Source organism: Protopterus annectens, chromosome 3.part0 (genome assembly GCF_019279795.1).
Source record: "Protopterus annectens isolate FY-2018-M chromosome 3.part0, PAN1.0, whole genome shotgun sequence".
Lineage (NCBI taxonomy): Eukaryota > Metazoa > Chordata > Ceratodontiformes > Protopteridae > Protopterus > Protopterus annectens.
In genome coordinates this window covers 1,893,218,592-1,893,245,204 of record NC_056731.1, presented here as the reverse complement: position 1 = coordinate 1,893,245,204, position 26,613 = coordinate 1,893,218,592, and the positions used below count along the sequence as shown (strand labels likewise).

Genomic DNA, 26,613 nt, shown 5'->3' with positions numbered 1-26,613 from the left:
TACAAGAAAAGGCAGGAAAAGCATATGTTACTACTATATAACCAATATAAAACTATCAAAAAAAGTACACAGATTATACAAGAAAGATTCCTGAGTGAAGTTGCGTTTGAATAGGGAGACATGAAGATGGAAAATGCTAATATTCCAATTATCTAAAACTCCAAAAATCATCACACTGTGCAAAGCCTTTGAGACCACTTCTGGCTGAAGCAAGCAGCAAAAGTGATTTGATGAACGTTCAGGGCAGAGGGAAATTGTGGGTATGGAGAGGAGCCTGATCCTTATATCCAAAAGTCTGAATGATGCAAGCTTCAGATTTGATATAACAAGCAAATGAGATGGACAGAAAAGATAATATTGGATCACTACGTTCAGAGAGCCCCCACAACAACATCATTAAAATGCAGCAAATGTTCCTGCCAAAAGAATGGATCCATCAGGGTGTTCATGCTGGAAATCCATATACTACAGGAATTTTAAAAGTTATTTTGGTCTGCCCAGGAAAAAATGTTATGTTTTATTATAAATGGGCAAGTAAAGGTATGAAGACATGCTGGGTTTCAAGATAAGTGTTTTTTAAAACTCTTAAACATTATGATTTTTAAGCCTGATCTGTGAGTCCTTTGCCTTTTGCCTGCCTATCTACAGAGAGCTCCTCCAAACAGTCCTACCACCCAACAGAAGGGGTCCTTCAACTACAATTAGCCAATGGGATTGTTAACATACACCTCAAACTTCTGCCAACAACATTGTTGGGTTGAATTGTGATGGTCCTCTCACTTGTATGCGGCAAATACAAATGAGTGGCTATATTTCTTGGTCATCAAACAAGAGAGATACAGATTATGATCCTTAGGTGGTTATTCAAATTGAATGAGAAGTAACTGGGGGCAATGAGAAGCACATACCCCTTAACTCAAATGTAAAGGCAATTTACTTAAGAAAAAGTATGCACATCCTGTAACACACACAGGGACTCTCAAGATTTGTATACAAGCTGAACGGCAATACACAAAATGGATGTATTGAAGTGTTAAATAAAAACAGAAAGCCCAAAGTACTGTCTAAATAAAAGTAATTCTTACCAGTACAGTTCCTGGCATATCCAGTTCGATAAGTTTTAAGTTAATACTTCTTGAACTTAACTGAAGAAGACAGGACAACAACTTGATTATGTTTATGCGAGCACTTCCAACTGGAGGATCTAATATTCCAAAAGTTGTCTTCATTGGTCTTTTCTACCAAATAAAAAAGTTACTTAGAATTAGTAATTCACTTGCATCATTCAAGAGCTATTATATATACCTTATATACATCGCACTTCATATATACTGCCCCTAAGAAAATAGTTGGTGCATTACCCTTTAAACGTACGTAACTTTAAGCAAAGGTATTTTTGTGAGGAAAATAACACCTGTCAAGTGCACCCTATTAAGCAGAACTTTCCTCATTCTGTGTCTTGCATAAAATTATGTTCCATGCTGTCCCACACTGAAACAGTTGGCATGTGAACGTGTTAACCATTAGCTGAAGTACACAAAACTAAATCACAATTCATCAAAATAGCATTTTATAACTTTAACAAAAGACATTTTAACTATCTAGTAACCTTTCTAGTTGAGGTTACTATTAAGTTATTAGTAAGTGTTCCACATTGTGCCCATTTGTTCCATATTGAGTGGTTGTGTGCCACATTTTGGGGCAAAAGGTTGAAAGTTATGAGGACCAAGTGCATGCAGCTCAAACTGACCCCCCCCCCCCAATACCGAGCACATTTCTAATGGCACTTTGATATAGATGCTAGGTTCATAAACTTCCTTGTGAAACTGCTGCAAAAAGGTATAATCTTCAAATAGAAAACCACCACATTTGGTGCCAGAACAAGTACAATGATCTTTCGGATAACTATTGACATCTACAATTGACTAATTAGCAGAGGTGCTTTAAGGAAGGAAATAATACTCTGACCAGCTGAGGAAAGGAAGGTGGGCAGAAGTGACTGGGATAGGTCCTGAAATTCAAAGATAAATTTTGTTAAATGTTATCCCAATCCCCACATCTTAATTACTGCATACTGAACAAGTGGGAAGGAAGCCTAAGTTACAAACATTTTGTAAGAGTTAAAGTTAAAGTAAATAAAAAAGTGCATAAAAAGTGTATTAAACAGGATGGAAAAATGAGCACTTTTCTAAAATTCAACCATACTTTGTCAGATTTCAGTGAAGAATCCTGATTAGGTCAGCATGAGTGAGAAAGTCTATGTTGGTCATGGCTTCCCTGGCTGAATGGGTTTTACCTACTATTTGAGACTCTTATAATGACAAAGATAACCGAATGCAATGTAAATTGCTAAACATTTGGAGATGGTCTGTTTTGACATGGGCTTCTTCCTTCCTTCTCTCTGCAATAGAGGCACACGAAACAAAGAGCTGGTTAGTAGATGTTATAGCCCAAATTATGTAGCATCTCAGTTGTCTATAAACATCTTAAAAAAAAAAAGATTCCCTCCCCTTTGTTTTGTGGATTTGGGGAAAAACAGTAACTGAAGGGAATGGTTTAGTGAAACTTCGATCATAACCTTGGGCAGAAAGATGGGGCTCATATGCAGACTGACCCTGTCTTTATAGAAAACTAGGAAAGGCCCCTTTGCATGTTAGGACCTGGAACTCCAAAATCCTCCTGGCCAAGGTTACAGCAATAAGCCCGTCTTCCAGTTAGAAATCTGACAATGGTTATAACCAGTAGCTTAAAGCAGGCTTGAATTAATATCAGTGTCCTACAGTCTCCTTAGGGACATCTGTGTCTTGCCTTCTGGGACATTAGCTATCCTGTTTTTCAAGACCTCATCGCCACAAACCACACAGTCCACAAACACTTGAACCAAAGATCTAAGCTTGCTTCAGGAAATAAATAAAACATCTCAGTGAATCAGATTTGTCTAGTCAAGCAATGCTCCCCCTCTTCTGTAAAAATCTTCCACTCCAAATTAAGCAATGGAACACATTTCTTCCTTCAAAAAGGAGTTAGACAACTGCATAAGTATTCACAAATTCTCTTCTGGTGTGACTAATCAATTGTGTCTTGAAAGAAGGTAAAGTCTAAAGGAGGGTACGATATAAAAGGCCACTGGATCCAGTTGTCTTGTATTTTGTGTACTTCCGTAAACTGAGGTCCCATGGTGAATCATCATCTTTCCTGGAAGGCCTAAGATTTAATACCACCATCAGGAAATGTCTGCCTGGTAGACTGTACTGGTGGAACACGAGGATAAAGCCTTGAGTACAGCACAGGCAACCACAGTTCAACTAGCAGCTTGAGAGCAAAGGCAGAGAAAATGACAGTGCCCATTAGGGAGGTTATGCTGGTTTCCAACCAGATCATGCTACTGCTTTGGTGACAGCAGAGGATGGATAAAGGAGGCCCATCATGATGGGAGCTGGTACCAGGAAAACAAGGGAATGGCCAACTAAGCAGGTGAGAGTGGCTGCTTTTTGCACATTTGGGGGACACATGCATGGACTGGGGGTGCAAGTGGCCCTTGAAGTGATGCAAGTGCTCCCATCATAATCGGGGGTGGAATGAGACAAATTAAAAAAAAAAAGTCATCATTGCTGAGATAATGGTTAAAGCATAAGCAACCTCCCCTCACACACACTGTTGCCTAGATACCCCCCCCCCCCGACACTGCATTTCTCATCAATGTAAAGCGTGATGGTTTGCAGACATAGGGGGCAAAAATGACCTTGCCAAGGAAATCTGACTAGTAGCTTAAATGTCAATGAGGGATCCACTGGACTGCAGGCAGAGATGGCTGAAAGATGCATCTTTCAAAGTGGTATATATGCCAGCCTAGAGTTGAATAACTCAGTCAGTAAATCAAATAAAAAAATATCTAAAGATAAAACAGCTGGAATTGTTCTTCTTACATTTTCAGTTAAACACTTTCATCTAAAAGACATCAAAGTGAAGTGGTAAGAACCACAAACCATTATGTACTTAGATTTTTCTTGCATGATTTCATGTTATACCATTTAAGAGCAGCAACCAATACAATGTAAATACTGATTCAAAATACAAATATATACATGTACATTTATGTGTCTGTTTTTATATAAATAAATATATATATATATATATATATATATATATATATATATATATATATATATATATATATATATACACATATATGTACACGAGTGTTCACATCTAAAATACTTGTTGGGAAATTATTTTTTAATGAGACCCACAACTAGTCACACCAAAGTATCTCAAAAATTGAATCATCATATAGGCTGAGATCTCAATTTTAGATAAAGATGGTCAATTCAAACCCATACCTTTATTACAGTCTAAATTAATTTGCTAGCAGAGTTCAACGACTTACAAGTAATGACCCAAATTGCCACCACTTTTTTAATCACCGACATGTTTCCAAACAAGAATCTCTTAAAATGAGTACAAACAGTTGTGTCTGAACAAGGCACTCTACTTTTGGTCTTAATTGCACAGTAATGTTCGCCAATCCAAAGGAAAAGTTTAACAGTTATTCCACTGTATAACACTGTACAACACACTGCTACTAGGAGAAAAGCTTTAAAGCCAAAACTCTACCATGAAGGAACATACACCACTTGAACAACTCAAATTCATAGGTCCCATTATTGATCTTTAACAATGGAATTCAATATTGGTTAATTCTGAACTTGAATATTTTTTTAAATTCTTACAACATACCCCAGAAAGATTTTTCAATTGTTAAATCAGCACCATCCTGATGGGCTATCTCCAACACAAGCTGAATGAAAGGCTAATTTAGAGTCAAATGATGTTGCATGTTTTGGCATCACCACCAATGGATTATTGGACATGTTACTTAACAGAATATGGCGATACAGGTTAGCTCTTTTGGAAGCTGAAACTCTTCTTATAACCCATTTCTGTAAGGTAATGTAAGATAAGAACCCATTTCTGTAATTTAATATAAGATAAGAGGCACCACCAGTTAAAGTGCAGTTATTTCCTCCTTTGTCACTACCACAAAAATCTCTTCCATTTAGCTAGGTAAGATTCCACTCTACTGCATTTTCAAGCTACCGTCAATATACTAAGCCAGTTCTCTAAGGAAAGGTACTCACAAAAGGGGGTAAAACATTCAAATTAGCCAAGCTGCCAAATGAAGCATTACTAGGTTGGGGTGCATCGACATCCACCCCTCCAAGACCTGCATGCTGAGGTAGCATGTACAGTTTTAGAGGGACAATTAGGTTCACGGTGAAGGGGCAGCCACCCTGAGCACAGTGTTAGGGGGGCACAACTGGCAAAAATCAGTTTTTAGTGCACCACTGGCATTCAGAAATGCATGCCATGGTAGTACTGTATTTGTGCTTTTCTCCTCCTCAGCTTGAAGTGGGCAACATAAATGCTAGCTATGGCTATGTAGGGTTTGTCCCTCAACAGTTCCATTAGTACGGAGCGCCAGTGTTGCCTGAGCCAAAATGGAGATATCAGTATAATTTTTGCTCCTTCTCCTTTACCCTTTATCACTCTGAAGATCAACAGGTTTGGAGGGAAAAGCACGGAGGATAGGCCAACCTAGTTTAAGGAGAAGACACCTGTGCAATGGGGAAGTTTCCCCAAATGTCTTTTGTGCAGAGGCAGAATTTTCTCAGCAGTTTGTTGTCAGTAGATGCAAAATGTCCATTTCTGAACACCACATTTGTGAACAAACTACAGAAAAAACTAACACTCATTCATTTATGGGGAACTGTCTCTGATTTGCTCAAATGGTATACTTGACACTTAGGATGAAATGAAGAATGCCCTGTGGTGCATTCCTGACTGAAGGACTACCTCCCATGTTCTAAAAAATTGTTCTGCAAGACTATGCACCACCTCTTTCTTTTAGTACCACATAACTGTGATATTATCTGTGACTAAATACAGTACTTTTGGTTTCCATACAAGTTTCAAGACCATTAAAGCTAGGATCATTGACACACTCTTCTCAACACTGACACGTTTTTCCTTACTGTGCGCCCACCACTTGTGGACACGGACATCAACTTACTGAGCTTCACAAACTACCACTGAGGTATTCCTTGTCGAGGTTTGATTGTGAGGCTGCTACTTGAAGAGACCTCCTGATTCAGCTCAACCTCAATGCTCCCCATTAGCAGTAGCTCATGCTTAACACATGGCAGAAGCTAAACAATGATATAGTTGCTGAGTGTGAAGACACCAAGCCTCTAAGATGCCACTGGAGCTTTCTCATGTGCAGCCTTACCAAATGAACCGTAAGAACAGTGGATGTCATGCACTCCAGACAGCACAGTTGTGTAAAATCTTACCATAACAGCAGATGTCCTTCCCTTCACTGTTGCAGTATTCCTTACTCAAGGGAGAGTGCAAAAGCTCAAGGGGAAACTTGGTAGGAGGAAGACCTAGTACAACCCTCAAAAAAAGCCATGCAGGATAGCCTTGACAAATCCAGCTCTAGCCCTGGAAACCACATCCACCCTGTAATATTTAGTAAAAGTATGCATAGAAGTCCAAATAGCAACCTCAAGGATGGAATTGATATCCAACCCCTTGAAAAAAGCACCAGAGGAAGCTATAGCCCTGGTAGAATGAACCTGTACAGAAGTAGAAAGGCTTTTCCCATGAAAATAACAGCCAAATGAAATGGCCTTAGAAATCCAAGAAGAAATCATCTGCTTAGAAACAGCCAAACCTAGACATCTAGGATGAAACAGTTACTCAGACTTATGAATGGCTTTAATTTTACCTAAATAATATCTGAGCTGTCTATGTAAATCCCAGGTGTGAAGAACCCTCTCAATGGGAAGGCTGCTGAGAAAGGAAAAAGGTAACCAAATTATTAAAATGATTAAAAGACAACTCATTAGCCACCTTGGGCATAAAAGGATAGTACAAACAGCCACCCTGTTCATATGAAAAACTAAAAGAGGGACAGCCAGAAGGGCCTGAAGCAAGGGCCAAAAGAAGAACGGTCTTCCAAGTGCAATGCTGTAAGGAAGCTGAAGCTGCAGGCCGAAAAGGAGCTTAAGTCCATTTTTCAAGAACAAAATTAAGGTCCCAGGAAGGAGGAATTGGCCTCTTGGGAGGTCTAATATGATGAATGCCTTTAAGAAACTGACCTCAAACTCAGAGGCCAAAGGAGGAGTCAAAGGCAGACAAGCAGAAATAGCTAAAAGCTAAGTTTTAAATGAAGAGTATGCCAACTCAGCATGAAGCAATTCACACAGATGAGAGAGAACCAAAGGAACTTGCAAGTGAATTCTGGTTACGAGCAAGGACACCAGAAAGAAAACCTCTTCCATTTGGATAAACAAGACTTCCTGGTACCGAGTTTCCTGGCCTCCTGGAGAGCCTGAAGCATGTCCTAAGAAAACAGGTGCCTAAAAGGGATCAAAATCATATCACTCACACTGTCAGATGAACAGTGAACAAGTCAGGATGGATGAAAAAAACCCTTGTCTTGTGAAAGTAGATCCACCCTCTGAATTAACCTGCTGATTGCCCTTGGCTAGGTGCTTAAGAGGAGGGAACCAATGCTGTCTGGCCCAAAAGGAAATCACCAACAAGATTTTAGTAGAGTCATGTTCTATCTTGAACAGGACCCTCAATATGAGAGTAAGTGCAGGGAAGTATAAAGGAACATCCCCTTCCAAGAAAAAGACAGGGTGTCCACCTTCCACGCCAGAGGACTTGGGACTCCACTGCAAAAACGGAAGCTGACTGGTCAGAGGGGGGCAAAATTATCTACCTGAGGAGTACCCCACTGGCAGACAATGTTGAGAACCACATCTCTGTGAAGCATCCATTTGTGAGTCTGTGTTTTTGGACATGCTCAGATAGTCTGCCAGAAGGTTCTGTTATGAAGAAATATAAACATCCTGAAGAATCATCTGATACTGGATAGCCAGATCCTAAACCTCAAGAGCTAGTATGCACAAGAGGTAGGATGGTGTCCCCCCTCTGTGGTATTGTCTGTAAAGATTTGGAAAGGCCCTAGAAGAAAAAGCAAATGAAAGGCCTGAAGAATAAGAAGGAGAGATCTCATTTCTGTGATGCTGATATGGTATGCCCTGTGACGAAGGGACCAAAGGCCCTGAACCTTTAGAGGGCCGAAAGAAGCCCCCCACCCCACATCCAAGACATCTGAAAAAAAAACTTCTGAGAGTGGAGTGGGGGCTGATAAGGAAGCCATGGGTTGAGAGAGAGTTGATGAATCCACCACTGAACCTCTAGCTGGAGGCATGAAAGAGGAGGAAACTAGAAAGTCCAAAGGATGAAAATGTTGAAGCCATACTGACTTGAGGAACCACTGCACTTTCTTATATGAAACCTGGCTAGAGGATGCTTATGAATGGTGGAAGCCATTTACCCCAGAGCCTTTACAAACTCCTGGCTGTAACAAAGACCCGAGGAAGATGGGACTGAAAAAAAGGTAATTAAGAGTCAGTGCCTTGGTAGGAAGCAGGGATGCTAGCGTAGGAATGGTCTGGAGCTTGCATCTGAGAATAACAAGATCCTGAGAAGGCGTCAGGAATGATTATTGAAAATTTACTGTAAACCCTAGGCTATGCAAGAAGCAAACAGCATAGTGGAGATGCTGAAAGAAGGTCTCTGGAGAGAAAGCCTAAATGAGCAGGTCATCCAGGTAAGGAAAAATCAGGCAATCACAGGAGGGAGGCATTTGGTGAAGATCCTTGGGCAGTAGAGAAGCCAAAGGGTAAAGCAGAAAAAATAAAATGCAAGGTAAGAAACGGAGAAAAGCAAATATTTCCTGAAATGAGGATGAACAGGGATGAGGAGATAGGCATCCTTGAGATCCAGCAAAACTAGAAAAGCCAGAGGTACAAGAAGAGGAAATGGGGACTGAAGGGACAACATTTGAAAGGAAAGAATTTTCAGAAAGGTGTTTAGCTGAGGAAAGATCCAGAATGGGCCTCCAGCTGCCTTCTTTCCTGGGAACCAAAAACATTCTGGAATAACCCCCCCCCCCTTTTTTTGATGAGCAGAAATTGCTTGGATGGTAACTTGAGACAAAAGGCTTTGAAGTACATCCAGAAAAAAGGGCAGCTGTTCCAAAGGAGGTTGAAGAATATTCAAAAACAAGGAAGGGATTTCCACACCATGAAATACCCCTGACGAATGACAGAGACACCCCAAGAATCCTGAGTGATCCATAACCATTCGGGAAGAGACAGGGAAAGACAAAGAAATAAAAGGAACCTAACGTAGGAGGGAGGGAAGAGGTAGTCAGACAGAGCTCGGCTTGCCTGGAAAAGGAAGCTTCTGGGTAGTAGGAGTCTGAGTAGACTTAGCAGGAGGAGCCCTCCTAAAATCCTTACTACCTTTGGGAGGAGGGCGAGACTGTTTACATACAAAGACAGGCTTGGTAGGATAATTCCTCTGAAATTTAGAAACAGTGGAAACAAAAATGTTTCAGTTCCTGCAAGGCCTTACCCTTCTTCTTGTGGGGGTTGGGGGGGGGGGGCCTTCAAAGCCATAAGTGCATTAAACAATGTGTGAATTCCTGCTATTAACACTGATGATCTTTAGGAGCAAGGGAAATGTATCTTATTTTCTGCTTCTTTTTCAAAGGGACGTCAGCATTAAAGATCTTAAATGGTTCGGACCCTTGCTGACAATCAATGTAGTGGCAATCTCCTCCCTATCAAGAATCTGCAGAACAGCCCTTGGTCCCTTGGATATAATCAACTGCAGTTACCCCTCAACATCCATAATGGACATCTGCAGAGCCTCAGAGGACGTGCAAGAAGCTGGATCCATGTCTGCCTCTAAAGTGGCCGCTGCAGAGTAATCAGATGGAATAACAGGATGTTCCTCCGGGCTTTCACAAGCCTTCAGAGAGAAGCCCGGGGAAGGCAGTACCAGCAGTCAAATCTGCTAACTTTTTTAGCCATCTTCTTGGCAGATGACTGACACTTGGGCTGGGACGATTCCACTACTGCACCCTGAGCCAACAATTTAAGACACAGGTTCCCAAGGAAGACAGACAGAGAGACGAGATAACTATGAGGAGTCTGAGACAAATGCTTGACAAATTAGGTACGACTTTTGGCCATGAGAAGCACCCAAGCAAAACAAACACTGCTCATGATGGTCGTTATGGAGAATCTGTCTCCTATAGTGACATTTTCCCTTTCTGGATGACATCTAACCTCACAACAAAAGCAAAGAAATTAGGATAAGAAGAACCCCCCCTCCAACAAGGCATTTATCTGAAACAGCTTGGTAACCAGTAGATGAAGGAGCATTCAGACAGACAATCGAAGTTATGAGGTAGGTATGTCCATACATCATCTTTATGATATACGCTGTGAGCATAACGTACGACATCCTTTAAACCCTAAGGTTTTTGTATACTGGCTGGACACTGGGCTACCCTTGGCAGGGAATTCCTTGAGTAAAGAATATTGCAACAGTGATATGGAAAGGCATCTTCAAATACTCTGATACGGACATCTTGTGGACATCACTAAGAAATATGCAGTTAGGAAACCTACCTTGTTTTTCAGCAAGAATTCCCTCTTCAAAGTGGAATACAGCAGTGTACTGTAAGGGCTGAGATTCAACTTGGGGGGGGGGGGGGTTCAAAGACAGGTCTACCATCTGAAACAATTCAGGAAGATGTTCAGGGCCCATTCGAGCCTCTTCTCAATGAATGCATGAATTGGGCAGTCATCCAGATAAGAAGACATTTACTCCTTGATTTGACAATGGGCAATTACTGCACCCAGGCATTCTAAACACTTTGGGACTAGCAGCCAAATCAAAGGGTAAGTAAACTGACCACAAACTTGAGAAAACACATAACATCTCTGTGAATGGGAATGCATCCTGCCGGACCTTGGGGAAACAAAAGTGGAATAAGTATTCAGGGTTAGCAGTCTGAACTCTGGGCCCTTCTTGGCATACCTTTTATATGGTCCCTGCAAAGAGGGTCATATTAAATGCTCTAGATTGCTTAGCACTAGGAGTAGACCTTGAAACCAGTTGTGAGAAAAAAATAAGACTATTCTTTGGAACCTTCTTGCAAAACCCAGCTAATACTACGACATGTTTCTCCAACTGTTTGCAAATATAGTCCTTCTGTAGCCCGTGTGTTACAAGGGGGACAGGCAGGAACAGCTGAGGAATTTAAGCCTTGGTGTGGGTTTTGGAATTGGGATAGGGAGTCCTGATATATTTACAGCTGTTCTCCAACAGGTGCTTAAGTCCTTAGGTTTCCTTTTGTGGTTCTCCTGCCATTTGTTTCATCTGAGTTGCATTTTCACCCTTCAGCTGCTTATATTTTCCTTGGCATGAGTAAAAATGTCACTCTCTGGAGAATATATTCCAAGGGACAGGCAAGTGAAAGTGTTGTCTAAGCAAATTGATGCTCTCCTCCAGTCTCTCAAATATTTTATGGGGTGGGATCCAAAGAGCAGACCCCTGTCTGATGGAGTATTAAGAATCTACGTTATCATCCTCCATCAAGGTCTATGCCTCAGCCAGGCATAGAGATGAATGACAGATCTTATGGCAGCTGTCAAAGATGCTGCACTGCATTCATATCATAGTTACATCTGTTGTCTTCCCACCTATGAAGCCATTTTGGTCTTGCTGAATGATTTCCACCAGAGGTGCATAGTCTATCTCCTCAGTATTTGCCTTTAACTGTTTCAGGGCATCGGTCTAGTATTTGACCATATGGGTTTGCCAACTGACAACTCTGAAAACCAGGATGGTTACAGTCTATACTTTCTTCCTAAAATAGTCCAAACTTCAGCTCTCCTGGTCACAGAGAGAACTGCTGGAGGGTGGAGCCAGCTTAGACCTTTTTTGGGATACAGACAAATCATAGCTGGAGCAGCATCAGGATTTTTATAAAAGGACCAGGTCTCTGGGATCCAGTAAACAAAAGTCTGCCTTTCTGCAAGCAGGGACTGAGTTAAATTTCAACTACACTGCAATAAACATTTTCCAGAGCCTCAAGAACTGGAGAATTAGCCACAGACTTGGGTAGACCCAAGTCCAAAGGGTTGATACATTTTCCAGTTGTTTGGCATCTCATATAAAATGATCCTTCATCATGGATAAAGTATCCATAAATTAGATACACTGGGGGAAAACCAAAGAAGAAATCTGTGAGACGTAGGCCAAGTCCTCTTCCTCCTCTGACTCCGTAGACTCCACCCCAAATAACGGCAGGATTCCCTTCTCCTCTTCTGAGAAGAGACGAAAAACATTGACGGCTGATCCAGTTCTGGCAGAAGACTTCATGCAAGTTGTGCTCCATTTTAAACCAATCCTGGTTAGGAATGGGAGGGGAGGTTGAACGACTAGCTAATCTGCAGTCTGGTCAGAAGCAGCTACTCTAGGTTTGTAAAAAAGGGCTTGTGATTTTGGCATACCCACTTTTGAGGATGGGTAAGAGGATAAGCCTCACAGGCCTCCCAAACCTCTATGTTAGTTGCACAGACATCCTTCGGCACTCAAATATAGTAGGCATTAGGAATGGGACTGTGCAAACATTCCACTATGACCACCACCCTCAAACAAAGAAACATTCAGGAACTACCTGAACTTCACCTCTTTCCCCACTCTTTATTCTTAGGACCATTCTCCACAGACATTTTAGGGAAGATATCTTATAACAGATGGATACCGAGACAGACACTAACCAGAGACAAGTATTTTATGTTCTGGAAAGAAGACAAGATGATGAATATTTGGAAAACCCATACACCACTTAAGGCATAAATGAAGATGAGTACTCAAGGAAACCCTATCATTGTGAAAAACAATGTTGAGCCATCATGAGAGCTCGCAACTCGATTCTCTTTTTCCATATAAAAAAAATCAAGTTAGCCTAATGAGTCACGTGCAAGCAATAGTCACAGAAGGGTCAAAGGACAACAGAGACCAGGCTGAAGACCTGGAAGCTGACTGGAGAGAAAGCACAACAGTTCAAGGAATTTTCTCAGGGCTTAAGCACCCCAACAGGAGGAAACAGATCGAGTTGAAGAATGGCAGCACCTCAAAACAGAATCTGAGAGGACTACAGAACAGATATGTGGCCAAGCCAGGTATAAAAATAAGGTACATAACGAAAGCTGATGGTGGAATACAGAAGCCCAGAAAGTAATCAAAAGAAAGAGGAGTACAGGAAGAAGTGCGAAATAGAAAAGACCGGCCAGGCTAGGAAGGAATACTGGTTGGCTAACAAAGACGTTAAGAAAGGAGTTGCAATAGCAAAGAACAGGGTATTGGAAGCATTCTATCAGCTTCTGGAAAGTGACTCAAGTAGGTGGCACAAAGAAATTATATCAGATTGCAAGGCAGAGACAGAAAGATAAGAAGATAGTGTCTCTTATGAAGGGTGTCTGACTATCAACAACTTGCTCACCAAAGGACATCAAAAGCAGATGGAAGGAGAATTTCCAGAAGATTCTGAATGAAGAACCCCACAGAAGCTGTACTGCCCCAGACACAGACTACGATGAGAGAAGAGGAAGCCCACCCTAGAAGTAAGAATAATACTAAAGAAAATTAAGTCAAGGAAAGCAACAGGCTCAAATGAGGTCACAGCAGATATGATAAAAATGCTGGATGAGATAGGGGAGAAATGGCTCCCGAGGGTACTCACAGCAGTGTGGAGAGAAAGGCGCATCACAGATAACTGGAGAAACATTCTGTTGCCACTGTACAAGAACAAAGGGGACATCCACAACTGTGGGCAGTAAAGAGGCAAACTCCTGTCACATTGCATGAAAGGCCTGAAGAGGGTGACTGATAAACAGATACGCAGAGTAGTAGAATATAAGATGGGAGGCAAGCAGTTCGGATTCAGATTAGGATGCGGCACAACTGATCCTATGTTTGCAGTGAGACAGGTAGTTGAGAAACTAAAGATGAGAGAGTCCAACTGGGCATTCCTAGACTTGCAGAAAGCATATGGACAAGGTACAAGAAAGCTGATTTGGGCAGTACTGCAATGATCCAAACTCCCAGAAACAGTGGTAAAATTAGTGCAGGCTATGTACAAGGACCCAATGACTCAAGTAAGAACAGTGTTCAGTCTCTCAGAGGGGTTCCCAATGGGAATGGGTGTGCACCGGGGTTCTGCTGTTCATACTGGTGATGGACTACATTAGCAAACAGGTCGGAGGAAACCGATAAAAAAAGTTAATGTATAGAGATGATGTGGAATTATAGGCAGACTGAGCTAGAACGTCAGTAAATGATAGGGGAATGGCATGCAAAACTGAAGGCACATAGGATTAAATTAAGCACAGATAAGACAGTAGTAATGGCAACAAATTGGGAAAATCAGAAGAAGCTGAAAATTGAGATAGGAGGGAAGGCACTGGAACAGGTTAATAGCTTCAAGTATCTGGAAGGGTTAAATGAGGAGAAGGAAAGTCTGAATGAAGAGGTCAAAGCTAGAATCAGAGAGGTTGCACACAACTGGCATAGAGTGTCAGGTGTAATATATGACAGACAAATGCCAAAGAAGCTGAAAAGTAAGGTGTACAAGACAGTGGTGTGACCAGTACTAATGTATGGTACAGAAACCTGGGATGTTACAGCAGAACAGATGAGGAAACTAGAGGAGATGGAAATGAAGTGCCTGAGAAGGGTGGTAGGATGCACACTGTGGGTCAGTAAAAGAAAAGAAGACAGAAGAGCAGAAGCCAAAATAGCTCCAACTGCAGAAAAGATCAGCAAGAACAGATTATGGTCAATCCAGCATATGTGTAGAAAAGCATAAGACAATCTGGTGATGATGATTAGGGGCAAACAGGAAGGTAAGAGGAAATGAGGACGTCCAGCAAAGATTTGGATGAATTGTGAGAGAATATCTGCAACATTCCGGCATGAGTGTCGAAGAAGGCAGGAGTGTAGCACTGAATCGAGAGAGGTGGCGACAGTTAACACGATACCCCGACCCCATGTAGAAAATGGGAAAAAGGGGGGTTAATGATGATGATTCTTGTACAACACCCCTTTCAAAAATTATTTTTACAAGGTTGCATTAAAAGAGGATCATCCATGGGCAGATACAATGAAATGGCTATAGGGCTCATACAAATACTGTACAACCACAAAAACACTAGCCCTGAATGATGCTGTGCTTTTTTTTTCTCTCGGCATCAACTAGAAAACCTTTTCCATTTACTAACATTTGATTTTCTAGCAGCAAGCTTCCTTGCCTCCATTAATGCCTTCTACACATCCTCAAGAAAGTGAGCTAAAAAGCATAAATTCTATCATTCAGCCTGTCAGTTCTAGTTTAGAGCTAGATGTGACGAACATTACTGGTCTTATGTGAGTACACCCAGTCTGTTGGGAAGTTTGTAGCAATTACCCCTGGCCATTTCCAAAAGAAGGGAAGAATATTGTTGCCTGGTACAGGAAGAAGTCAGGACAATAATCTTTGGGAGTCCTGAATCCTCAGAATGATCCTGGATATTAACGGAAAGGGTAGAAAAGCATACGAGAACATTCTTGTGCACGGAAAAGAAAAGCATCTTTCTTCCAGGTATTCCCGCATGGAGTCCTGAAGGAGGATTTTGTCAACAGTGTTGTGAGCAGATGCAAAAAGATCTATTTGAGGTGTTTGCCACAGATGGATCAGTTACTGGAAGACTTCTGATTCAGTTTACATTTTTGAGGGTCTGTCCTCCTGGTCCTGCTCCACTTGTCTGCCTTTTTTAATTTCTCAAAGTCTTTTGGGTTTCTAATACCATGACAGGAATGGACCCCATTCCTAAGACAAAGCATGATTAAAGTTCATGAAATTAGTATTATTTCAGTCTGATGTTAGCTAGAAGTGCTCTTTGCAGCACCTGCAATGTCCCCAGTAAGGACGACTCCTGCAATTCGTACGGAGTTAACATGTATTGGTAACATATCCAAGTATGATTGTAAATGCTTTTTTATAAGACCCACTGCTGCTACTACTGGAACTGTCGGTGTCTTTCTTCCACATTGCCCTCGTTTCTGCCTACAAATCCTGGTATTTTGATGTTGTCTCTCTCCGTACATAGGACACTATAGTCACTGGGTGTAGCAATTTCAATGATCAATGCTAATTTTGTCTTCTTTTCATGAGCTACTATATCTGGTTTTCTCAAATCTATTTTTGAACTGTTGGCAATGGGAAAAAGGGGGTTGACGAGGATTCTTACGCAAAACCCCTTTCAAAAACATTTTCATGAGGTTACATTAAAAGAGGAAGATCCATGGGCAGACATGATGAAATGGCCATAGGGCTCACCCCCCATGTAAGATTACTCTGATATGTAATAAAGCTGTAGAGTGATTGTCCTGAAAAGCTATATCCCAAGGTAACATGGCTATTCTGTAGAGAGAGCAATATCTTGTTTCCCCTAGTTTATGTACCGCAATCCTCTGGTGTTGTCTGTTAAGCATTTGAACAAATCCCAGGGTTCAAAGATGGTTGACAGAATTGAGAGCATTTATAAGAGCTAACACCTCTCATGTCTATGTTTTGGTCTGCCTCTTTTGGTCCAAAGACAGAATAGTTGTGTAAAATCTTACCATAACCATAGATGTCCCTCTCTTCCATGTTGAAGTATTCATGGTGTGGGGATTTTCTGCCTTCAGGCGACTCGTACCTCGGCTCCTATGCAAAAACTTCAGCTTGGCTGTTACAGCTGTGTGGGACATCACACATAGGGCCATAAACCAAGGACCTTAAGTGTGACGTCTGCACTCACAATCCTCAGACCTTGAAGCAGGCAAAGTAGATGGCCCAACAGGATAGGCTGCCAAAGGTGACATGTATAAGTCCCTGGGTCTCTTCTGCAATGGAGAGGCGCATCAGGGAGCAGTTTGATTGGTAGAGTCTGTAAGGGGGAATGGTGGGTGGGAAGGAATACTGCAACATGGAAGATAAGGACATCTATGGTTATGGTAAAATTTTACACAACTATTCTATGTCCTTCAATTCCTTTGTTGCAGTATTCATGGTGTGGGAGAGTACCACAGCTTAGTTTGATGAAAGGGTGGCAGATGCAGAAGATGATTCCACAAAGCCTTGTAGGATTGCCCTGGCAAATCCTGCACTTGCTTTGGAGATTTGGTCCAATTTGTAATGTTTGGTGAAAGTGTGGATAGTGGACCATGTAGCTGCTTCCATAATGGAAGCTGTGTCCATGCCTTTTTGAAAGGCCTTGGAAGTGGCCACTGCTCTTGTGGAGTGTGCCTTAACCCCAACTGGAGGGGGTTTTCCATGGTGTGAGTAGCAGAAACCGAATGCCTTTCTGATCTAGAATGCAATGGTCTGCTTGGTGACTTCCTTACCCAATGCCCTGGGGTGGAAAGATGCAAAGAGTTGTTTGTATTTCCTAATGTCTTTAGTTGTGTCCAGATAAAATCTCAGTTGCCTGTGGACATCTAGGGAGTGGAGTATCCTCTCTCCTTGGTTAGTGGGAGAGGGGAAAAAATTCTGTAGGTGAATGGAATGATTTAGAGATAAGTCATTGACTACCTTGGGCATGAAGGAGTGGTTATTTCTCAGTGTAACCCTGTCCCTATGAAAAATGGTGTAAGGTGAGTATGTCATTAAGGCTTGTAGCTCGGAAACCCTTCTGGCAGAGGTAAAAGCCACTAACAATACTGTTTTCAAAGTACAAAACTGTAGAGAGGCTGTATTAGCCAGTTCGAAGGGGAGCTGGGTGAGTTTTTCCAGGATTAAGTTCAGGTCCCATGGAGGAGGGATAGGCTTCTTAGGTGGTCTGATGTGTAAGACCCCTTTTATGGAAGTTTCACATGTAGCTTGGCTAACAAGGAAGGATCTAGAGGTAAGCAGGATGAAAGGTGCACTTTTACTGATGAATAGGAAAGTCCACCCTTTATAAGTTGACACATATATGAGAGGACTAGGGGGGTGTCAGCCTCGTAAGGGTCCCTTTCCTGTCCTGGACACCACTGAGTAAATCTTTCCCATTTAAGCAAGGCATGATTTTCTAGTAGGGGGTTTCCTGACCTCCCTCAGGACTGATAGCACATCCTCTGAAAAGTGGTGTCTGAATGGTGTTAGTAATTTATCACCCACAGATTCAGGGATAGCAGTTGCAAGTGTGGGTGTAGGAGAGTTCCTTTGTCTTGTGTCAGAAGTTCTGCCTTGTGGGATAACTTGCAGCGATTGCCCTTGACTAAATTGTGTAGAAGGGGGAGCCAGTGTTGCCTTGGCCAGTAGGGAGTCGCTAGCAAGATTTTTGGTTTGTCCTTCCTGATTTTCAGAAGGACTTTCTGAATCAGAGGGAATAGGGGGGTGTAAAAGAACTTCCCCTCCCAGGTGAAACTGAAGGCGTCTACTCTCCAGGCTTTGGGGGAGTAAGTCTTTGTGCAGAAGGTCTGCAGATGCCTGTTCTGGGGGGAGGCAAACAGGTCTATTTGTGGAATGCCCCACCGGTGGACTATGTCTAGGAAGACCGTCCTGTCCAGCATCCATTCGTGTTGTGGAGAGGACGTTCTGCGCAGGTCGTCGGTTTGCTTGTTGTCCTGCAAAGGGATGTAGCTGGCTTACATGGATAGGTTGTGCTTGGATGCTAGGTCCCAAATTAGTAGGGCTAGCCTGCACAATTGGCATGCCTTGGTACCTCCCTGTTTGTTGATGTACCACATTACAGTGGTATTGTCCGTCACTATCAGAAGAGGACCTGGTAGCAGTAGGGGTATGAATGTTTGTAGAGCTAAAAGAACTGCTGTCATCTCCTTTACATTGATGTGTTTGGTTTTCATGGCAGGTTGCCACTGAGCTTGGACTCTAAGAGTGCAAGCTGGCTACCCAACCTGAATCTGAGGCATCTGTATGCAATATTTGTGTGGGTTGAGGGGGCTGCAGTGGAAGCCCCGGGTTTAGTTGTACTTGTTGGATCCACCAAATGATTTCCTTCTTTAAACAGGGAAGAAGGGGGAATAACTTGTTCCAAGTGACCAGATATTTTTGAGGTACCATTGCAGTTTTCGCATATGCATTCTGGCCAGTGGTTGCTGCCATCAAAACCAGGAGTCGAAGGAATTGCCTTGCAGTGACTGTCTGGGACAACAAGACTTCCTGGAAGTGGGAAGTTAGAGCTAGAACCTTGTCCTGTGGGGAAAGGCTTTCATATGCTCTGTACTGATTCTGCAACCTAGGAATATTTTGTCCTTGTCTGGGTTCAGGGAGGACTTTTTGAGGTTTGGGGTGACAATGGCTGGAGCTAGGCACTTTGTAAATACTCTTGGGGCAGTGGATAAACCAAAGGGCAAGGCCGTAAACTGGAAGTGCGAGGAAGGGCCAGAGAAATGCAGGAAATGTTTGTGTGAGGCCCTAATGGGAATGTGCAGGTAAGCATCTTTTAGGTCCAAGCATTTAAGGGTATGAGGGCTAAGAGAGTGGGAAATGACAGCATTATGAAGGAGGGTACCTGCAGGTAAAAGTTTAGGAAGGAGAGATCCAAAATGGTTCTCCAAGGACCATCTTTCGAGGGACGAGGAACAGGCGGGAGTAGAATCGCTTTCCTTCTTGTCCTGTGGGAACAGGCTCCATTGTGCCTTAATGTAGCAGGTCTGACAGAATTTGTGAAAGGAGATGGTATTTTTTTGGGGGGGAAATGGAATGCCCTTCTGGGCAGAATTTGTTTCCAGGACAGAAAGTACCCTTTTTGAATAATGGTTAATACCCATTGGTCTGTGGTGATTTTTTGCCAGAAGGGGAGACAGTGGGCAAGGTGAGCTGAGAGGGGCAGATGGGCAAGGCAGTCACGCATTATTAGGACCTCCTCTGTCCTGAACGAGTTGTCTAGGCTGAGGAGGTGGAACAGTAGGCCTGGATGAGGAATGTCTTCTAGTTCCTCTTCTGGGTCTGGAGGAGGAGGCAGCAGAATGCGAGTTACACCTAACAAAGGTAGCCTTAGCCGGGTAGTTCCTATAAAATTTGGGTATAGGGGATACCAGGAGATGTTTTATATCAAGAAGTTATGTACTTACCATAACGTTCGATGTATGCAGACCATCTCGCCTCACATTCTTACCCATGGGTTCGGAGCCTAACCAAGGCTCCGACTCGGCCATACTCTAGCTCGAAGTCTTTCAATTAGCTGGGCTAAGAGGTATCCTATGCTGCACTGCTCCCTTTCCCCAGATCTTGTTTGCTGCAAGCTCAACCACTCACCTTCCATACACAACACATAGAGAAGGAAAATCATCCCAATAATAAAAGGAGTACTGAAACCAGAACTAACCTCTAGGCCCTCCAGGAGGGGGAAGGCGGGGGGGTAAGTAAGAATGTGAGGCGAGATGGACTACATACATCGAACATTATGGTGAGTACATAACTTCTTGATGTTATGTAGTCCAATCTTGCCTACATTCATACCCGTGGGACAGCATCCCCAGCACCTGAACCCTGGGAGGCTCAGTGGAAAATACTCCTGAGCACTGTGGAACCAAAGGGAAGATATGCCTCTTGATATCAAATCCAATTTGTAGTGAGTAGTAAAGGTGTGAGGAGATGCCCATGTAGCCGCAGCACAAATATCATCCATACACATCCTGGACTGAAATGCTGTAGAGGTAGACATCAATCGGGTAGAATGAGCCTTTACTCTAAATGTTAACTCCTTACCACCTGAGGCATAAATGAAGGAAATACAACTAGAGATCCATCCAGACAAGGTCACTTTGGAAACAGGAGACCCAATCCTATTGTCTGAAAATGAGACAAATAGCTGATCCGATTTTCTAAGATCCTTCGTTCTATGCAAATAAAAATGCAACTGTCTATGAACATCCAGCTGGTGAAATTTAAATTCTGCCTTATTAAAAAACTCTGGAAAAAATACGGGCAGGTCAATGGATTGGTTGAGATTAATAACCAAAGTCACCTTCGACATAAAAGAAGGGCTTGGTCTGAGGGAAACCCTGTCCTTGTGAAATATCAAGTAAGTTGGTCTCATTGCCAAAGCTTGGAGCTCAGAGACACGTCTAGCTGAAGTGATGGCTACCAAAATGATAGTCTTCCAAGTCAAATATTTCAATTCACAAGTAGCTGCAAGCTCAAAGGGGAACGACGTGAGACATTGTAGCACAAAATTTAGATTCCAAGGCATGACCAGGTCAAAGACTGGAGGACGAAGCAGCATAGTGCCCTTCAAGAATGCCTTACAAAGTCTATGCGCCATTAGAATGGGTTCATTAGCGACGTGAAAAGTGGAAATAGCAGCCAACTGGACTTTAATGGTTGTGGCTGCTGATCCCTGATTGAAAAGCATGGAGAGAAATTCCAGAACTGAAGAAGATGGGGCTGTATAAGGATCAATTTGTCTTGCATTAGCCCAGATGGAGAATCTTTTCCATTTACTGGAATAGATCTTTCTGGTCGAAGGCTTATAGGAAGAAGACAGAATATGAACCACTTCCGGAGAAAAATGATGACGTCTGACTAGTGATGGAACTGGAGTAGCCAGGCTGTCAACCGGAGTGTCTGAAGAGAGGGATGGCACTGCCCTGACATACGAGTCAGTAGATCTGGCTGTGGGTCCAGAATCCAGGGGTCATCCATGAGACAGGGATGGAGAAAGGGGAGCCAAACTTGCTGAGGTCAGTGTGGAGCAATCAGAATCATTCTGCTTCCCAAGGATTGCGCTTTCTGAATAACTTTTGTCAGCAGAGGAACAGGCAGGAAGGCATAAAGTAGACTGGAGGGCCAATCGTGAACTAGAGTGTCCCTGGGTGACTCCCCCTGAGGGGGGATAAGTTAAAGTACCTGCTGCACTTGGTATTGAGGGGACTGGCAAATAGGTCGCAGCAAGGCTGACCCCATCTTCGGAAAATCTGCTCCGCAACCTGACTGTTCAGGGACCACTCGTGAGGCATTAGAATAGCTCTGCTCAACCTGTCAGCAATCACGTTGGACTTCCCCAGAATGTGCGTTGCTACAAGAAAACTTTGGGAAGACACTGCCCACTGCCACACTCGAATGGCCTCTCTGCAAAGGGGGTATGACTTGGTTCCTCCCTGTTTGTTCAGATACCATACCACCGACATATTGTCTGAGTGGATCGCACTTGTCCCGAGAGGAAGAAAGCTCTGAAGTGCTTGCAATGCTAGTAGCACTGCTCTCATCTCCAAGATATTGATATGCAGATGTATCTCGTGTTCCTGCCACGTGTCTTGGACTGTCCTGCCAAGATAATGCCCCCGCACCCAATCTGGGAGGCATCTGTGATCACTGTGGCAACAGGAGGGGGTGGGATGAAGAGCTTTCCCGCATTGAGGTTGCTGGTGTGAAGCCACCAGTGTAGATCTTGCTTGCACTTGTCTGTGATAAGATGAGAAAGTGGAAGATGTTATAGAGACCACTGGGTGAAGAGCAGCCACTGAAGGAGCCTCATGTGCAGCCTCGCAAGAGGAACCAGCATAATTGTTGCAGCCATCGTCCCTTACAATTTGAGAACCGTTTTTGCCTTTACTTTTTTCAGAGGGAGCAACGCATATATCTGTTGTTGCAAACCCTGAATCCTTTCTTCTATTAAAAACGCCCTCATGAGCACGGTGTCTAAATCGGCACCTATAAAGGTGACACGCTGCAAGGGCAACAAGGCAGACTTTTCCCAGTTTAGAGTGATACCCAATGGTTGACACAGCTTGATAGTGGCATCTATGGTCTGTAGTAGCAGATGCCTGTTGGTAGCAGAAAGGAGCCAGCTGTCCAGGTACGGAACACTTGGAATCCCTGACGTCTCAAGTGAGCCGTCACCACTGCCATACATTTGAACACCCTGGGGGCTGTGGTGAGACCAAAGGGCAGGGCACGAAAATGGAAATGACCGACTCCCAGCCGGAAGCGTAGATGACTTCTGGATGCCCTGTCTGTCTTTATATGGTAGTAAGCATCCTTGAAGGTTAATGGAGCACATCCACACTTCTTTTCCCAACAATGGGAGAATAGATTGCAATATGAACATTCAGAACTTGGACTTCTTCAAGTGGAAGTTCAAGTGGCTGAGATCCAAGATGGGTCTCAGGTCCCCTGTTCTTTTCGGCACCAAAAAGAAAATGGAGTAAGTCCCTAATCCGATCTGGTCAGAGGGGACATGCTGGATGGCTCTTTTTTCTAGCAGCTTTAGAACTTCTGAAGCTGTGTAATCCCTTTGATTGGGTGAAACATCTGGGATTCTTTTGATCGGTGGGGGAGAAGAGAAGGAAATGTGATATCCTCTGGAAACTATTTTTAATACCCACTGGTTCTGGGTGATGTGTTGCCTGGCTTCTGGGTATAGTGAAATGTGACCCCCGACTGGCTCCGGAAATGCGCAGTCGGACCTCCCATCAGGAGCGCTGGTAAGGAGAACCACGAAAGGAGTCGCTGTCTCCCTGGTTATGCGGGCCTCCTCTGCCTCTAGGGTGGCGTCCACCTGAGTTACCACCCCCTCCCCTGTCCCTGGAGGGGGAATCACTTTGTACATCATGAAAAAACCTCTGGGATTTCTTGAACCACATTTTCCCACTCTTCTGGACCTTGGGATAAGGTCTAGAAGGCATGGCAAAACAGACTCCCTCTGCAGACAGAGTTTTTCCCTCTTGCTCGCACCTACTGAGCGTGTCCTTCACCTTGGTTCCGAACATCGATGAAGCATCAAACGGGGCGTTGGTGAATGTAGACTTGAAGGCCTCTGCAAAATTACAGCGGTGCATCCAGGAGTGCCTCCTGAGAGAAACTCTGGAACTCACTGCCCTACTTGCTCCTTCAGCTGCGTAAGAGAACAGCCTCATGGAGGAGTTAGTAATAGAATTTAGGGTAGACATCTGAGCGTTGACTTTCTGAGCCACAGCATCAGAAATGTTACCCTGCAGAGAATCTCCAAGCTCTTTCAGATCATCTCTTTGGAGCCGTGTAAAATGTGACAAATAATTCAGCGATCGCAGAGTAAAGGCCACTGAAGAAAACATACGCTTCCCATACCGGTCCATGGTCCTAGACTCCTTGTCAAGAGGATGGACGGTTGATGAAGTCTCAGCCAGTTCCTTCTTGGTGGCCACTGCCACCACCATGGCATCTACTGGAACGCCCTTACTGAGAAACTCTTTGTCAGCTGGGGCGGACAGAAATTTGTTGAGTCTCCTGGGACTACTTCCACAGTGCCAGGGGTTTCTCACACCCTTCGACAAACCGGATCCAGGAGTTCGTCGAAGGGGGGAGAAAACCAGGAGGCAGAGGGTTGAGCCTCAAAGGCCTTCAGGAACACCATCTCCTCCTCGGAGGGGGATTTAGATGGCCAGTCGTCTCTCTGCTTCAAGATCTCTAGGATATCCGCAAAAGATATCTCCTCTGAGGATGACTTGGAGGACCCCTCTGATTCCTCGAGGTCGGTGTCCGACGTGAGAGACTCTTCCTGGGAGTTGATGTGCTTCCTCTTGCACGTTCGTTTTCTGGGTGGCTCCTCAAGCAAAAACTCTGGGGAGCCCTCAGAATGTTGGGGACCACTCATGGAGGTATCCTGAGTCCTTGGGTCTCCGCTGTCCAAGGACAGGGGGCCAGAGCTGGAGGGGATAGAGTGTCGGTGCTGTATGATGCAGCTGAGGACCTGGCCAGCATGCTCTGCATGACCTCGAAAGCTGGTCCCCCTGGCTCCGAAGATCGACCAACCGTGGAAGCCCTTGGAGGAGAAGGGACAAGGTCCGAAGCCGAAACAAAGGTCAGGCACATCCGAGCCGAAGCACTGAAAGGGAGGCTAGGAGCCGAAAAGCATCCCGAGACCCCCCCCCATCGGGTATGACCGAGGAACTACAAGTCCTGGACCCCGTGGACAGAACCGACGGGGTCAGAGCGAAGATCGGAGCAGAGAAGCCAGGATGGGCTACCGGAGCCGACCTAGAAGCATCAGACGGCAACTACAACTCTGGCTCTGAAGGCTGAAATTTGCTCGGAGGATCTATCGACGATGGATGGGTGACGGGGCTCCGGGGCCGACTGGGCTGGAGCCTAAAGCAATTTAGCCAGCACCGGTGATTGGAGCAGTCTCTGTACCACTCTATCCACATCAGAGAGAGTCCTGGAGGACCTAGAGGATAAGGTAGGAGATCTAGACCTCCTCTCAGAAGGAGACCTGCGAGGAGGAGAAACCAGTCTAAAAACTGGAGACCAGCTCCGAACTAGTATCTCTGTCACCGGCTCCAAGAGGCTGGGAGCAGGTGTAGGCTCTGTCGATTCACCAACTTCCTTCAGCACCGAAGACAGTGGAGCCGAGGATGCCACAGTAGACTTAGTAACTTTCTCTGGAGGCTCCGATAAGATTGACAGAGCCAGAGAGTGTTTCTTTGCTTTGGAGGTTTTGCCTCTTTCGGAGGGAGAGGACTTAGCACTAGAAGACCTCTCCAGATCTTCCTCGGACAAGGGTTTCAGTAATCCTTTCAGAATTAGTTTGTTCTTCCTTTCTTGAAGAACACGAGGGCTGAATGCATGACAGAACACACAAGATTCCTGAAGGCGGATAGCACCCAAACAATAAACGCACACAGAGTGCCCATCAGTAATCAACATCTTATATCCACATTTACTACATTTCTTGAAGCCCGAAGGCTTGTGTTCTTTTGTATCTTTGGACATGATCGGTAGGACACTAGACACAATACAACTAACAAACCCGACACCAGCAACAAAGCGTGGGAACTAGACACTAAATAAACTGCAGACATCACACAAGGACCTCCAACTCAAACGGCCTAGACAGGAAACAAGGGAAGGACTAGGTTCTCTAACTTAAATGGCCCTAGGCCGAAGGGATAGGGTACTGAAAAAAATGAACACAGAAGAGTAACAGATAGCAAATGGAGGGAGGGCTAGGTCCTCTAACTGAAATGGGCCTAGCCCATTGGGAGATGGCCAACGGGATACCAAGACAAAGGCCACACAAAAAAGCTTCCACAATCCAAAAACACACACACCTAGTTATGAAAATAGCTTTCGGAGCAACAAATTTGGTCAAAAAAGAAGAAAAGTTATACTTAGCCACAGCCAAGAGCGAGACCATGTCTGAGCTTTACGAGCGGCAAACGAGATCTGGGGAAAAGGAGCAGTGCAGCATGGGATACCTCAACCCAGCCAACTGAAAGGCTTCGAGCTAGAGTATGGCAGAGTCAGAGCAGAGGTTCGGCTCCGAATGCACGGGTAAGAATGTAGGCGAGATTGGACTACATAACATCCTGCAGATTGCTTTCCAAAGAGGAAGCTGTGATCCAGGGGGGTATCCAAAATTTTGGACTTGAAGTCCTCTGGCAGATTCTGTAGTCTAAGTCAGGACTATCTCCTAAGAACAGATGCTGATGCTGCAGAGCGAGCAGAAGCTTCTGCAGCATTGTAGCTGCATATTATGGAGTGTCTCTTGTAGTGCTAAGGACAATTTGGAGGAGATATCTGTTTTAATGGGACTGTCAGGAACTGAAGCCAGCATACAGGTGGCTTGCAATACTAAGTCCAGCGCATACTTGGTCATGGGTGTTTGATAGTTACTGGCTCTGAAGACCAAAGTGGAGGAATTGTACACCTTCCTACCTATCCTA

The 26,613-nt window shown here is 43.9% G+C and overlaps 1 protein-coding gene across 1 annotated transcript in view; it reads right to left on the bottom strand.

Moving 5' to 3' along the window:
• PPP6R3 (protein phosphatase 6 regulatory subunit 3) overlaps positions 1 to 26,613 on the bottom strand; it is a 3,115,682-nt gene that overhangs the window by 1,750,311 nt on the left and 1,338,758 nt on the right. Inside the window, exon 10 of the mRNA XM_044065977.1 lies at positions 1,086 to 1,238. Coding sequence (XP_043921912.1) covers positions 1,086 to 1,238 — 153 coding nt within the window. The remainder of the gene's footprint in view (positions 1 to 1,085; positions 1,239 to 26,613) is intronic.